Source organism: Nerophis lumbriciformis, linkage group LG21 (genome assembly GCF_033978685.3).
Source record: "Nerophis lumbriciformis linkage group LG21, RoL_Nlum_v2.1, whole genome shotgun sequence".
Taxonomy (NCBI): Eukaryota; Metazoa; Chordata; class Actinopteri; order Syngnathiformes; family Syngnathidae; genus Nerophis; species Nerophis lumbriciformis.
This window is the reverse complement of record NC_084568.2, coordinates 30,587,240-30,603,382: the sequence shown is the minus strand read 5'-3', so window position 1 is coordinate 30,603,382 and position 16,143 is coordinate 30,587,240. Positions and strand designations below refer to the sequence as shown.

The 16,143-nt window shown below is 39.8% G+C and overlaps 1 protein-coding gene across 1 annotated transcript in view; it reads right to left on the bottom strand.

Moving 5' to 3' along the window:
- The window catches only part of LOC133620853 (oxysterol-binding protein-related protein 3-like), a 78,900-nt gene that overhangs the window by 54,589 nt on the left and 8,168 nt on the right, over positions 1 to 16,143 (bottom strand). The window contains exons 2-6 of the mRNA XM_061982461.1: positions 4,735 to 4,904; positions 4,543 to 4,659; positions 922 to 975; positions 737 to 850; positions 519 to 674 (exon numbers count right to left, since the gene is read on the bottom strand). Of these exons, the coding sequence (XP_061838445.1) occupies positions 519 to 674; positions 737 to 850; positions 922 to 975; positions 4,543 to 4,659; positions 4,735 to 4,797 (504 nt within the window). The 5' untranslated portion in view covers positions 4,798 to 4,904. The remainder of the gene's footprint in view (positions 1 to 518; positions 675 to 736; positions 851 to 921; positions 976 to 4,542; positions 4,660 to 4,734; positions 4,905 to 16,143) is intronic.

Sequence of the window (16,143 nt, the reverse complement as noted above, 5' to 3'; positions counted from 1 at the left end):
TTGTGGCGTTTCAGCAGATTTTGACACGGATTATCCCAGATTTTTGACTTTTACATTATCATTGCATTCACTTTCACCGCCATGTTTACAAACGCTTCCCTCCTCGATGGCTCCACATCAGGGTCCTAAAGACTTGACACGTTTCCATCCACCGCCTTCAAGCATGCATGAAATTGATGGTTCTGGAGCCACAAATGGTTGAACTTGCACTTTTTCATCACAGCTTGGCTGTGGGCTTTCATTTAGTTTTCTCTTCTTTGCTAATATTCAACGTCCTCAAAAATAGAAGCTTTTAAAAGCATGACTGAATTTTGTGCATGTTTTTAAATAAATGTAACGTTAAGAGATTTTTTTAAACTTTTCAAGACCGTATTTAAAGACCTTTTATGATATTTTAGGAGAATTTTAGACATTTTAAAGCCTTACATTGAAATTGTTTGATTTCAGACTTTTTAAGACCCCGCGGATACCCTGGTCAAACAACGACTTCAGCCTTTAGTAGCGTTGAGATGACTTACTTTCCTCAAGGAGCCGCTGAGGGAGGGCGAGGAAAAGGTGTGGGGGCTGTAGCGTGGGTGTAGCTGTTGGGGATAGGAGGAGATCTCGTTCTGGCGAAACACGCGGTGATTACGCAGCTTGGTCACCCATTCCTCAAACAGCTCGGGAGACTTCACCTGGTTGTATCAAACACGCATTTTGAGCGCCCCACTCAACCAATGTGATCCCCTCTGGCTACCTTCAGGTGATAGATGTTGTCCTCTGCGTCCAGGTCAATGCACATGGTGGACTTCTTGATTGCCATGACAGAGAGGCCGACGTCGATGCAGCCGTGCAGCTTTCCCTTCCTTATCTGTCAGCCAAACACGGGTGTTAGCATGCAACAACAGCGGGTTTATGACACTCCTGAGGTGGGATACTCACATCTGTGCCATGTTTTGCATACTTCAGAACGCCTTTGTCCAACACAAAATATCTCTAAAACGGTGAAACACAACAGTCATGTCAATATTTTTTTTAACAAAAATGCATTGTGTGAATAAAAATGCATTGTGTGAATAAAAAAAAACAACTTACACACATCTCCTTCTAATTTAAAATAATTGATCCCAGTCGAGGCACTATAGTAAGTTTTAGTACTCAAAAAATCGATTCACACCCAAACCGCTATTTTTTATTCATCCCGATTTTAAATCACTTCATACTTGTGGGAGCGGCAGTGCCAGCAACTTAAGGCTTCCAGGTTCCCCATCCTAGTCACTGCAGTTGTGTCCTTGGGCAAGACACTTTACCCACCTGGTCCCAGTGCCACACACACTGGTTTGAATTAGGGATGTCCGATAATATCTGACTGCCGATATTATCGGCCAATAAATGCTTTAAAATGTAATATCGGAAATGATCGGTATCGGTTTCAAAAAGTAAAATTTATGACTTTACGCCGCTGTGTAAACGGATGTAGGGAGAAGTACAGAGCGCCGATAAACCTTAAAGGCACTTCCTTTGCGTGCCGGCCCAGTCATGTAATATCTACGGCTTTTCACACACACAAGTGAATGCAAAGCATACTTGGTCAACAGCCATACAGGTCACACTGAGGGTGGCCGTATAAACAACTTTAACACTGTTACAAATATGCGCCACACTGTGAACCCACACCAAACAAAAATGACAAACACATTTCGGGAGAACATCCGCTCCGTAACACAACATAAACACAACAGAACAAATACCCAGAACCCCTTGCAGCACTAACTCTTCCGGGATGCTACAATATATCCCCGCCACCTCAACCCCCCCCCAACCTCAACCTCCTCATGCTCTCTCAGGGAGAGCATGTCCCAAATTCCAAGCTGCTGTTTTGAGGCATGTTAAAAAAAAATAATGCACTTTGTGACTTCAATAATAAATATGGCAGTGCCATGTTGGCATTCTTTTTTCCATAACTTGAGTTGATTTATTTTGGAAAACCTTGTTACATTGTTTAATGCATCCAGCGGGGCATCACAACAAAATTAGGCATAATGTGTTAATTCCACGACTGTATATAACGGTATCGGTTGATATCGGAATCAGTAATTAAGAGTTGGACAATATCAGAATATCGGATATCGGCAAAAAGGCCATTATCGGACATCTCTAGTTTAAATGTAACTTAGATATTGGGTTTCACCATGTAAAGCGCGTGGAGTCACTAGAGAAAAGCGCTATATAAATGTAATTCACTTCACTTTTTGGAAATCAATTTTTTTTTAAAAGTAAATTTTTGGATTTAAAACATCAAACAACAATTATTGATATTATTATTATTGACACTGTTGCCTTTATCTTTTTTTAAGTATTGTATTTGTAAGTCTTCTCAATTGCCTTGTAAATCAAATTGAATTAAAATAAAGTAATGTAAAGCTGGGATTGTGTTGGAGTTCTTCTATTTCCTTTTATTAGACTGGTTAACATTCTGTGATTTTTGTAAATATATATTTAAAAATATATTTAAAAAAATATGTGTTTTATAAGGAATTTAGAAGTTTACACTGCGTGTACAAGCCGAACGCCAGTAGCCAAAACTGTAACATGTTTTGAAAAGGTTTAATGATAATTTATATACCAATTGTTGAATTGATTCTGAATCAAATCATCACAAGAATCGGAACTGACTCAAATCGTGAGGTGCCCAAAGATTCCAAATTCGACCATTGATCCAAGTAAATTAAACGCCGCCACACTGTCAACACCTCCTAATTTGGTAATGAAAACTAAAATGGACGTTACAATCAAACAACTGTTGTGTAATAAGTACGATACTTACAGCATAAGTAAAACTAGACTGGAATATTTAACTTCATGGCAAAGGCTACTTCTTAGCCTATAAACTACAGCCATGTAACATTTTGGAATTGCAACTCCACGCAAAATCTATTATATAACACTTGCAAATGTGACTAAGAAATTAAATAATAATAAGAAAATAAGAAATTGAATAAGAAAATAATTAAAATAAGAAAATGAGATTGAACTTGACAGCACAGTTATCATAATCATCTTGTTTTAAATGTTACGTTAAAAAAGATATCTAATTATTTATTCAATTCAATTCAATTTATTGGGAACATGTTAAAAATTCACAAGCACACATTTTGCTCAAATGATCATCCGTCCAAAAGGTTTGAGAAGACGCAGCGCTTGTCTGGTCCCACCCCTGTGCCGTAAGCAGCAAAAATAAAAATAAAGAAATGGTAGCGAGAGATACGAAGTGACACTAATTCAGAAGGAGTAAATTAGTGTAAAGAGGAACTCATTCATATTCTAGCCCAGTTCCACAAAGAGTACATGCTTGTAACATCAGTCACTTTGCTTCAACACTTATACTTTGTAAAAAAAACATCTGCTTGTACGGTTTCTTAAACTGGCTCATATTGTTTCTTACTTAATCTATTCCATAGTTTAATCCCACAAACTGATACACTAAATGCTTTTAAGGTTGTGCGCGTATATAATTGCTCCAGGTCGCGTTTATTTCTGAGATTGTATTTCTCTTCTTATGTTGATTTGTTATTATACACACACAAGTCCCAAAAATTGTTACCGTTGAGTACCAGTATCGATTCCCAGGTACTGGGAGTTGGTACAGTATTGGTTCAATTTCCTAGTCACTATATCCCGATACTTTTTACAACAATATAATCTCGATTTTAGTATTTTTTTTTAAGTCATGGTTTGGCGTTTTTGTACAATTGCAAGAATTATAAATGGATGATTTAAATGGCATTGTTTGACCAGTGAATGATTATTGTCATCTACTGCAGTGGTCCCCAACCACCGGTCCGTGGACCGATTGGTACCGGGCCGCACAAGAAAAAAATAAAATAATAATAATAATAATTTAAATAAAAAAGTTTTTAATTTTTTTATTAAATCGACATAAAAACAGAATATATACACTATATATCAATGTATATCAATACAGTCTGCAGGGATACAGTCCGTAAGCACACATAATTGTATTTATTTATATAAAAAAAAAAAAAAAAAAAAAAAAAAAAAATCTGACCTGTATGGCTGTTGACAAAGTATGCCTTGCATTCACTTGTGTGTGTGAAAAGCCGTAGATATTATGTGACTGGGCCGGCACGCAAAGGCAGTGCCTTTAAGGCACGCACCCAATATTGTTGTCTGGGTGGAAATTGGGAGAATGATTGCCCCGGGAGATTTTCGGGAGGGGCACTGAAATTCGGGAGTCTCCCGGGAAAATCGGGAGGGTTGGCAAGTATGACTGGGAGACGTAACTGCTCTGTACTTTCTCCGTGTACCACTCCATACAGCGGCGTTTTAAAAAGTCATACATTTTACTTTTTGATACCGATAATTTCCGATATTACATTTTAAAGCATTTCTCGGCCGATAATATCGGCAGTCCGATATTATCGGACATCTCTATATATAAACCTTGCCTTTGAAATGTATTACTGAACTATGCAGAACACCATAATATAGTATGGTGTTGTGTCCGTGTGTATGTTTAGTGAGGTGCAATGTGGCGCTCACTTTGTGCCATCCTTTCATGGGCCACTTGCGCCTCTTGAGCAGGAAACCCTCCTGTTGCTCGGGCTGCTGCATGACGGCAGGCGCCCCTCTGAACCCCTCCACAATTTCCCAACTGTCCTGTGGAGAGACCAGGCCAAATAGTGTGAGCGTTGGCCTCAGCGACTGAGCGAATGGCGATTACGAGCACCACACCTGGTTACTATCCTGCTTAGAAGAGCCGCTGCTGTCACTGTGAGCCGGCGATGTTGATGTCATCTTTGTCGGAGTCCTCTTTTTCGGTGCAATATGCAGTAGTGGAGACCACGGCGGAGCATCCAAGAGCAATACTCTGACCTTTGAAGGTCACGCCGCCACAGTCAGTCCTGCCGAGAAAGGTTAAGAGGAAGTGAAGATGTTAGCACAGTATACAGGTGACACTCAGTGCTGTGCGCTAAAACAATAAACAGTGGAACCTCCATTTACACACTTTATTGGTTCTTAAAGACGGTTCGTCACTCGAAAAGTTTGTATAGTGAAGCAAATTGCGTCATTAAAAACAATGCCAATATGAATAATGGGTTCCAGCCTCGACAAAAGTCCATATTTTAGTGAAGGTTTGTACACTTTGAACTAGAGATGTCCGATAATATCGGGCTGCCGATATTATCGGCCGATTAATGCTTTAAAATGTAATATCGGAAATTATTGGTATCGGTTTCAAGAAGTAAAATTGATGACTTTTTAAAACGCCGCTGTGTACACGGACGTAGGGAGAAATACAGAGCGCCAATAAACCTTAAAGGCACTGCCTTTGCGTGCCGGCCCAATCGCATAATATCTACGGCTTTTCACACACACAAGTGAATGCAATGCATACTTGGTCAACAGCCATACAGGTCACACTGAGGGTGGCCGTATAAACGACTTTAACACTGTTACAAATATGCGCCACATTGTGAACCCACACCAAACAAGAATGACAAACATTTCGGGAGAACATCCGCACCGTAACCCAACATAAACACAACAGAACAAATACCCAGAACCCCTTGCAGCACTAACTCTTCCGGGACGCTACAATATACACCCCCGCGACCCCCTACGCCCCCAACTCAAACCCGCCCACCCCCCAACCCCGCCCACCTCAACCTCCTCATGCTCTCTCAGGGAGAGCATGTCCCAAATTCCAAGCTGCCGTTTTGAGGCATGTTAAAAAAAATAATGCACTTTAAGACTTTAATAAGAAATATGACAGTGCCTTGTTGGCATTTTTTTTTCATAACTTGAGTTGATTTATTTTGGAAAACCTTGTTACATTGTTTAATGCATCCAGCGGGGCATCACAACAAAATTAGGCATAATAATATGTTAATTCCACCACTGTATATAGTAATACGATATAAAAATTAAAGAACTTTGCAGTGAGAGCCGGTGAAGAATGGATGTCAAAGATGTAGCAATCTGCTAGTAGCATAAACAGAGCACACAAGAAGCTAAACCAACTAAGGCTGCAGCTAACGATTATTTTTCTATCGATTAATCTATCGATTATTTTTTCGGTTAATCGGTTAATCTATAGATTATTTTTTCGATTAATCTTTAGATTATTTTTCCTTTTACCGATTTTTTTTTTAATTTAAAATGAAGATGAAAAAAAAAATGTAGGCCAGTTTTTTCAAAAGGCATGGCTTTTATTTACAAAAAAAAAGTATGGCCACTCAGTCAACATTGACAACAACATGACAAAATATTCTGTAACAATGTAAACATTTAAAACTTTTAACATTTAACAAAATTAAAAGTAGCATATTTGCTTTTTAATGTGCAAATATAAAATACACATACAGTGCAAATCTTAATATTCTGCAATAGTATAAGCATTTCAAAAGTAAAAGTATTGCTTATTTTGCTTTAAAATGTGCAAAAATAAAGATAAACATCCAATACAAAAAAGTGCGTATTTCCTTGAATTGGCGCCGGGTATATAGTATTCGCATGCCTCGAATTACTGCCGGGTCAAACTCGTTTCGCAAAATGTTTAGCGCATGCTTGGCCTTACCGCTGGCTCAGGATTAACGCCGGATCAAACTCGTTTCGCAAAATATTAATTTTATTAGCACATGTCTGGAATTTTCGCCGGGTCAAACTCGTTTCGCAAAATAATTAGCATATGCCTAGAACTTCCGCCGGGTCAAACTCGTTTCGCAAAATAATTAGCATATGTCTAGAACTTCCGCCGGGTCAAACTCGTCACGTCATGAGTGACACTTCACCTGTCATCATTTTCAAAATGGAGGAGGCTGATTTCAATCATTTGAAATCGCATAAAGGGAAGAAGATTAAGAGCTATTCAGTAGGATTTAAGGTCCAAGCTATTGAATATGCTAAAAAGAACAGTAAGCAGCTATGTTTTATTAATATACCGTAGCTGCGTGTGTCAAATATGAGTCATTAAATGACTCCCGCCTCCTGCTGGTAGAGGGCGCTAGTGATCCTTCTTGCGACTACCGGTACTGCAGAAGACCGGTGCTGCAGAAGAAGACAACAAGCAACAAGAGTGAGCAGCGATCGTTTGCTTGCACTTTTAACATGGAGGATTACATAGCTAAAGTAAAACACTTTTCTAAACTGGACTTTCAATGGAAGCAGGAGGTAATACTTAAAGGAATAGCTCCATCGAGACAGAGAGACTTTTAAAACTGAAGAAAGATAAGGAAGACTTCTATAAACAAGTTATCAATGCTTTTGATCAGAAGCAGCTGCGCATGGACTCATAAGTAAAGGTAAGACCTTAATAAGGTTTTTTTTATTAAATGTGCTTTTCATGATGGTATCCTTACATCACTCAAATTTATAAGCGCAGGCCTAAATTCACCCCACGCCTTTTGGTAAGCGCAGGAGTGAGAAGAAATTAATTAATTAATTAGCGCCCCGGCGGCTATTCAAGGAAATACGGTATGCGATGCGTCGACGCACAAAAACGGCGTCGACATATTTACGTAATCGATGACGTCGACTAAGTCGACGCGTCGTTTCAGCCTTAAAACCAACAAAACCCTGAAGAGGAATTGGTGCCCGAAAGAGGGAAGAGGAACTCCTTCGTTTGGCTTCGTTTTCGATTAAATAAAGTCACATAAACCCAACAAAGGTAATCTCCAAAACATGCCGTCGCTAAGTAGGGATGTAACAATAAACAGTAATAATGATAACCACGGTAAAACTCCCCACGGTTCATGTTACCATTTTAAACAGAAATTATCGGGGGGAAAAACTGTAACTGATAACTGCCTTTTGATTACCGTATTTTCCGCACTATTAGCCGCACCTAAAAACCACAAATTTACTCAAAAGCTGACAGTGCGGCTTATAACCCGGTGCGCTTTATATATGGATTAATATTAAGATTCATTTTCATAAAGTTTAGGTCTCGCAACTACGGTAAACAGCCGCCATCTTTTTTCCCCGTAGAAGAGGAAGTGCTTTTTCTTCTACGGTAAGCAACCGCCAAGGTAAGCACCCGCCCCCATAGAAGAAGAAGCGCGCGGGTATTACGTTTCATTTCCTTTGTGTGTTTACATCTGTAAAGACCACAAAATGGCTCCTACTAAGCGACACACTGTGGTTCTAGCTTGCCATGCTAATGGCCAGAAACTTCCACCCATGGTGATATTCAAAAGGAAGACCTTGCCAAAAGAGAACTTTCCAGCCGGCGTCATCATAAAAGCTAACTCGAAGGGATGGATGGATGAAGAAAAGATGAGCGAGTGGTTAAGGGAAGTTTACGCGAAGAGGCCGGGTGGCTTTTTTCACGCAGCTCCGTCCATGTTGATATACGACTCCATGCGCGCCCACATCACAGATGGTGTCAAAAAACAAGTGAAGCACACAAATACAACACTCGCCGTCATTCCGGGTGGATTAACCAAAGAACTCCAACCGCTCGATATTGGTGTCAACAAGGCATTTAAAGCATGACTGCGAACGGCGTGGGAACAATGGATGACCGAAGGCGAACACACATTCACTAAGACAGGGAGACAGCGCCGGACGACATACGCCAACATCTGCCAGTGGATCGTAAATGCCTGGGCGGATATTTCGGTCTCAACTGTGGTCCGAGCTTTCCGGAAGGCAGGATTCACGGAACTGCTGGAAAAACAACAGTGACACTGACTCTGATGACTTCGACGAGACGGAGCCGGCCATTTTGGATCCCGTAATTCGCCCAACTTTTTAATTCGGACACCGTAGGAGAAGAATTCGAGGGATTTATGAATGAAGAATAACTTCAGAAAGTGAGTGTTATGTTTATTTTGTGTGTTGTGACATTAACGTTCGAGCAACATTAAGTTATTGCTATTGCTCTGCACTATTTTGAATTTTACTATGTTTGTGATTGCACATTTGCACATTACCGTACATTTTGGGAGTGAACAGAGTTGTTAGAACGCTGGTTTTTAATATATTATTAAAGTTTAACTGACCTATCTGACTGTTTTTTTGACATTCCCTGTAGCGCAGTTAGATGCGGCTTATAACACGGGGCGGCTTATAGGTGGACAAAGTTTTGAAATATGCCGTTCATTGAAGGCGCGGCTTATAACACGGGGCGGCTTATGGTGCGGAAAATACGGTAACTCACAGGCTGACTTGGGCCAGCTCGCTAGCTTGAATACTAACATGAAAACAAGAGACATTAACATCTTTCCCCTTTAAGAAACGACATACCACTAGCTAAACTTATATAAACACATTACTGTCTGAGCAACTAAGATATTCAATTGTGCACATTGAACCTACAAGCTGTGTTCTCAGACAGAGGTGTTTTTACGGTGCAATCAAGGACCGCTGGAAGATAATGTCGTTACATCCCTACCGCCAACAAGTCAATGCAAAAATGTCTGATCTTTTCTATCACTAGAAGATACGGCATGAACCTGTGATGAATTTTGTATTTCTGACCTATAAATGTTGTTATACTACTTGTGTTAAAGAACGCCAATGCGTCAAATTATGAGGTTCATACATTATCGCGTGCACTTGCACAAAGTTTTGAATGCCCCTATTCGCAGGGTTTTGCAGTCTGGCTATGTCGTGACGTCACTGCGAGGTGGACGTACTCATTTGGACATTAAGTCAAGCTCCTCCCCCTTTGCTTCAGCCTGTGAGGAAACACAAATAAAAGGTGAAAGGTAAAATATTATTTTCATATAATTGTGGTATGTGCATAACGTTGACGTGTGATATTCCGTGACATAAATCCTGCTTAAAGCTTCTTTTTTGCACTCTGAATCGATCGTAGACTGTGCAGGTAGGTGTGCCTATTGTTGTGACCAAGTGAATCTATAGAAGGGTTATTTTTGACAATGTACGATTTTTACATATTATTATTTTATAGAGATGTCCGATAATGGCTTTTTTGCCGATATCCGATATTCCGATATTGTCCAACTCTTAATTACTGATTACGATATCAACCGATACCGATATATACAGTCGTGGAGTTAACACATTATTATGCCTAATTTTGTTGTGATGCCCCGCTGGATGCATTAAACAATGTAACAAGGTTTTCCAAAATAAATCAACTCAAGTTATGGAAAAAAATGCCAACATGGCACTGCCATATTTATTATTGAAGTCACAAAGTGCATTATTTTTTTTAACATGCCTCAAAACAGCAGCTTGGAATTTGGGACATGCTCTCCCTGAGAGAGCATGAAGAGGTTGAGATGGGCGGGGTTGGGGGAGGGGGGCGGGGTTGAGGTGGGGGTGGGTTTTGTAGGGGGTAGCGGGGGTGTATATTGTAGCGTCCCGGAAGAGTTAGTGCTGCAAGGGGTTCTGGGTATTTCTTCTGTTTTGTTTATGTTGTGTCACGGTGTGGATGTTCTCCCGAAATGTGTTTGTCATTCTTGTTTGGTGTGGGTTCACAGTGTGGCGCATATTTGTAACAGTGTTAAGGTTGTTTACACGGCCACCCTCAGTGTGACCTGTATGGCTGTTGACCAAGTATGCTTTGCATTCACTTGTGTGTGTGAAAAGCCGTAGATATTATGCGATTGGGCCAGCACGCAAAGGCAGTGCCTTTAAGGTTTATTGGCGCTCTGTACTTCTCCCTATGTCCGTGTACACGGCGGCGTTTTAAAAAGTAATACATTTTACTTTTTGAAACCGATACTGATAATTTTGAAACCGATACAGATAATTTCCGATATTACATTTAAAGCATTTATCGGCCGATAATATCAGCAGTCCGATATTATTGGACATCTCTACTATTTAATTTAATTTTTTCTGGAAAGAAAATAGCAGTGACAACTTCAAGATATATATTTAATCAGTGTAAATTTTCAAACGATAATTTATGATACTTTAGGAGAGGGTGGGGTGTGGTTTCATTTGCAATCTGGGAACGCCTCAAAAAACTCAAAAAGCAGTTTATAAAATTAAACGTGAAGCAAAACTTACACCAAAGTATATCCAATATACATTATCGAGACCACAAGGAAGTAATTTAAAATGTAGATTAAAATCATCGTTGGTCCTCTTTAAAAACACAAAGTACTAACTTTGTTTCAAAACCACAAAGTAATGAAAAGAAAAACAAATGCCAGGCAGAGTTGTTGTCCAAAGGCATGACAAGCAGTCTTGCAGACAGAAAGGATAGATAATGCCTCTAAATTCATGTGTTGACATGACCCTAATATACATTTTTTAATTGTCTTGTCCTTTTTATAGATGTATTATTTTGAAAATAAAAACAGAAAAGATAAAATAGCCAAATTGGCATTATTTCGGTGTGTGTGTGTGTGTGTGTGTGTATATTTGTATAATATATCTTTATATGGATATAACATTACCTATATTGTGATATACATTTATGTCCATATTGCATAGCAATACAACGACAGGAAGTCGCAGAGTGTTTTTGAATGACAACGTAAAACCCCCGCAGTTCAAGTGGACTAGATTGATATTGATATGTACCGGTAAACAAAACGTAAAAGTATGTATTGGAAAGCAGACCTGAAAATTTGCATTTAAAAATAAGGGATGTTTTCCATAGAATAAGGCAAAATAAGGGAAATGCTGGTGCTGGTGCAAAGACCCGCCTGCCTGCCTTGCCCGCATGTTGATGGGCTGAAACATTTCCACTGCCAGCTTGCCGAGCTTTTCTGGCTAACTCAGCAACTAAAGATGCACGTTACAATCAAACGGCTCGTGTATAATAAGTGCAATACTTACAGTACAAACACTTTGTATGACGCGACAAAAGACAAGACACATTCAACTTAACAATAAAGACTGAAGATGTGCCAATCGATCGGCCACCGATCAGTATTGGCTGGTTTTCGTGAAAAAGTATGAGATTTCCCTGTTAAAGCATTTTATCGCCGATCCTAACCGCCGATCACCTCTAGCTGACATCATTTATTTTAATCTGCTCTATGGGCAAGCAGCTAGCTCTGTGTCTCCATGCACATTCTTTAATCAAATAATAATCACTTCCATTACGGAAAATAAACAACAGTTATTTGTATCTAATGTACCATTATCACCAGAGGGCGAGGCTGAACATGTTAAACACCCAGAAATGGAAGACGGAACTTGTTTCAATATTATGTTGATATTAGGGCTTCAACTAACAATTATCTTGAAATTCGACTAGTCATTGATTATCTTAACACTTGTCGCTGCTTTACACCTGAAGTTCCTGATAAAAAAAAAAAAAAGTACTTGAATTGATATAGACAAAATTTAGCTCGTGGACGTGAGCTAAAATGATCATTGAATCTTTTTTTTTCCCCACACAACTTCGTCTCACACTTGTCAGCTTGCAAACAAGGTAACAAGCCAACTATGTTCCAGAGTTCAGCTTGCATCCCGCAGATGTCCGACGTCATGCCTTCGGTTTAAAAGCTCCCGCAACACAGAAACAAGGTCCGCTTTTCAAAATGAGCAAGATATTAATGTCTTCAACAAGCTTACTTTTTAAAATGTTCACCTGTAATGGTGTTGCGAGTGGCCGTGGTGACTCGCTCTCGTCCGGGAGAACATGAGCGATGACGTCACCGACTGTTGTTGAAAACACATTTTATTGTGTCAATAGCACTCACCATAAATAAATGTAATATTTACAGGAGTGTCAATTTTTTCCCCCCCGAATGAATCCCGATTCTTAATCGATTTCATAAAAACTTAAATTTTTTTTTTTTTTTCTTGTCCAACCACTCAGACAAGTCATATTGTTGATGTAGATCAGGCCTGGGCAATTATTTTGAGAAACAAATGTGTCTGTGGGGTCGGTATATCTATTTTTAGGAACACTAATACAAAACCTCACAATAATGTCTGACTGAATGCTAAAAACGTTATGATAGACCGCCTTAAAAAAACGGAATGGAATTTTTAATTTTTTTACCGAGAATGTACATGAAAATAAAGAATGTGGGATTTACAATATTAAAGGGGAACATTATCACAATTTCAGAAGGGTTAAAACCATTAAAAATCAGTTCCCAGTGGCTTATTTTATTTTTCGAAGTTTTTTTCAAAATTTTACCCATCACGCAATATCCCTAAAAAAAGCTTCAAAGTGCCTGATTTTAACCATCGTTAAAATCCAGCGTCCATTTTCCTGTGACGTCACGTAGTGATGCCAACACAAACAAACATGGCGCATAGAACAGCGAGCTATAGCGACATTAGCTCGGATTAAGACTCGGATTTCAGCGGTTTAAGCGATTCAACAGATTACGCATGTATTGAAACGGATGGTTGTAGTGTGGAGGCAGGTAGCGAAAACGAAATTGAAGAAGAAACTGAAGCTATTGAGCCATATCCGTTTGAACCGTATGCAAGCGAAACCGACGAAAACGACACGACGGGAGAAAGCGAGGACGAATTCGGCGATCGCCTTCTAACCAACGATTGGTATGTGTTTGTTTGGCATTAAAGGAAACTAACAACTATGAACTAGGTTTACAGCATATGAAATACATTTGGCAACAACATGCACTTTGAGAGTGCAGACAGCCCAATTTTCATCAATTAATATATTCTGTAGACATACCCTCATGTCAGCATGCCAGGGAAGCTAGGGTCGATATTCTTCTCTTGATCATCTTCGGTGGCATAAGGGACGGTGTGAGCCAAGACATCCAGGGGGTTTAGCTCGCTCGTCTGCGGGAACAAACTGCCGCCATTGCTTGCCGTGCTACCGAGGTCCTTTGTCCCTGAATTGCTCACACACTCCGGCAGAGTCAATGGGGGTCTGGCGGCAGATTTCTTTGACTTTATCGTTGGAAATGCATCTGCTTTGAGTGTCGCAGGATATCCACACATTCTTGCCATCTCTGTCGTAGCATAGCTTTCATCGGTAAAGTGTGCGGAACAAACGTCCAATTTCTTGCCACTTTCGCATCTTTGGGCCACTGGTGCAACTTGAATCCGTCCCTGTTCGTGTTGTTACACCCTCCGACAACACACCGACGATGCATGATGTCTCCAAGGTACGGAAAACAGTCGAAAAAACGGAAAATAACAGAGCTGATTTGACTCGGTGTTTGAGAAAATGGCGGATTGCTTCCCGAGAGCGAATACGAGAAAGGCGTTTAATTCGCCAAAATTCACCCATTTAGAGTTCGGAAATCGGTTAAAAAAATATATGGTCTTTTTTCTGCAACATCAAGGTATATATTGACGCTTACATAGGTCTGGTGATAATGTTCCCCTTTAACTACGAACGATAAAACACTGAATATTGACAACATATGAACGTCACATCCTCTCTCGATCGACATAATTTACAATCAAGCAAAACACAACAAACACAGCAAAATATTAACACGGAGGGTAAAAAAACCCCACCTACAATCTGATATATCACTAAGCTTTAGAACTTTGTTGTAAAAATCTCCTTCCGCGTCTGTCCCTGACACCCGCATTTCAGGCTGTCCGGTCTGGAAACACTCTGTGGAAACGCTCCCCACCCGCACTGCTTGGTGCCTCGTCTGAGCTTCTGTGATTTAGATTACCATAGTTACTAATTAGATAACCATAGTAACTAGGATATCATGCAAAAGCGCAGATTCCAACCCTTGAAATACTTTGTATAGTTCAAAACTTACGGTAATTTGAAAACATCACTGCACATCATAATGGCAGCTACAGTATCGATCTTATAGGTCTAAAAAAATTACTTGGGAATGTCTGGCGGGCCAGATTGAAAAGTTTAATGGGGGCCTGATGTGGATTATCTATATCTGCTGTACAGATTTACTTTACAAAACAGAAGCGTTGGATACTTCTCTTGTTGCCTTATTTGTATTTGACTTTATTAAAGGGGAACATTATCACCAGACCTATGTAAGCGTCAATATATACCTTGATGTTGCAGAAAAAAAGACCATATATTTTTTTAACCGATTTTCGAACTCTAAATGGGTGAATTTTGGCGAATTAAACGCCTTTCTATTATTCGCTCTCGGAGCGATGACGTCACAACGTGACGTCACATCGGGAAGCAATCCGCCATTTTCTCAAACACATTACAAACACCGAGTCAAATCAGCTCTGTTATTTTCCGTTTTTTCGACTGTTTTCCGTACCTTGGAGACATCATGCCTCGTCGGTGTGTTGTCGGAGGGTGAAACAACACGAACAGGGACAGATTCAAGTTGCACCAGTGGCCCAAAAATGCAAAAGTGGCAAGAAATTGGACGTTTGTTCCGCACACTTTACCGACAAAAGCTATGCTACGACAGAGATGGCAAGAATGTGTGGATATCCTGCGACACTCAAAGCAGATGCATTTCCAACTGGACTGGACAGATCAGCTTTCAGGAAATAAGAGCGGATGAGGGTATGTCTACAGAATATATTATTTGATGAAAATTGGTCTGTCTGCACTCTTAAAGTGCATGTTGTTGCCAAATGTATTTCATATGATGTAAACCTAGTTCATAGATGTTAGTTTCCTTTAATGCCAAACAAACACATACCAATCGTTGGTTAGAAGGCGATCGCCGAATTCGTCCTCACTTTCTCCCATGTCGCTGGCTGTCGTGTCGTTTTCGTCGGTTTCGCTTTCATACGGTTCAAACCGATATGGCTCAATAGCTTCAGTTTCTTCTTCAATTTCGTTTTCGCTACCTGCCTCCACACTACAACCATCCGTTTCAATACATGCGTAATCTGTTGAATCGCTTAAGCCGCTGAAATCCGAGTCTGAATCCGAACTAATGTCGCTATACCTTGCTGTTCTAACCGCCATGTTTGTTTGTATTGGCATCACTGTGTGACGTCACAGGAAAATGGACGGGTGTATATAACGATGGTTAAAATCAGGCACTTTGAAGCTTTTTTTAGGGATATTGCGTGATGGGTAACATTTTGAAAAAAACTTCGAAAAATAAAATAAGCCACTGGGAACTAATTTTTAATGGTTTTAACCCTTCTGAAATTGTGATAATGTTCCCCTTTAAATGTTTGGGTAGAATTTTATTCAACAAAACCAGTTTCCTTTTAAGTAATATACAAATTTATCAGAGCTGTTTGGTTATTTTAAAACTGGCTAAAAAACTGTTGATTTTGAAACGAGAATTGGTTTGAATCAAGAAT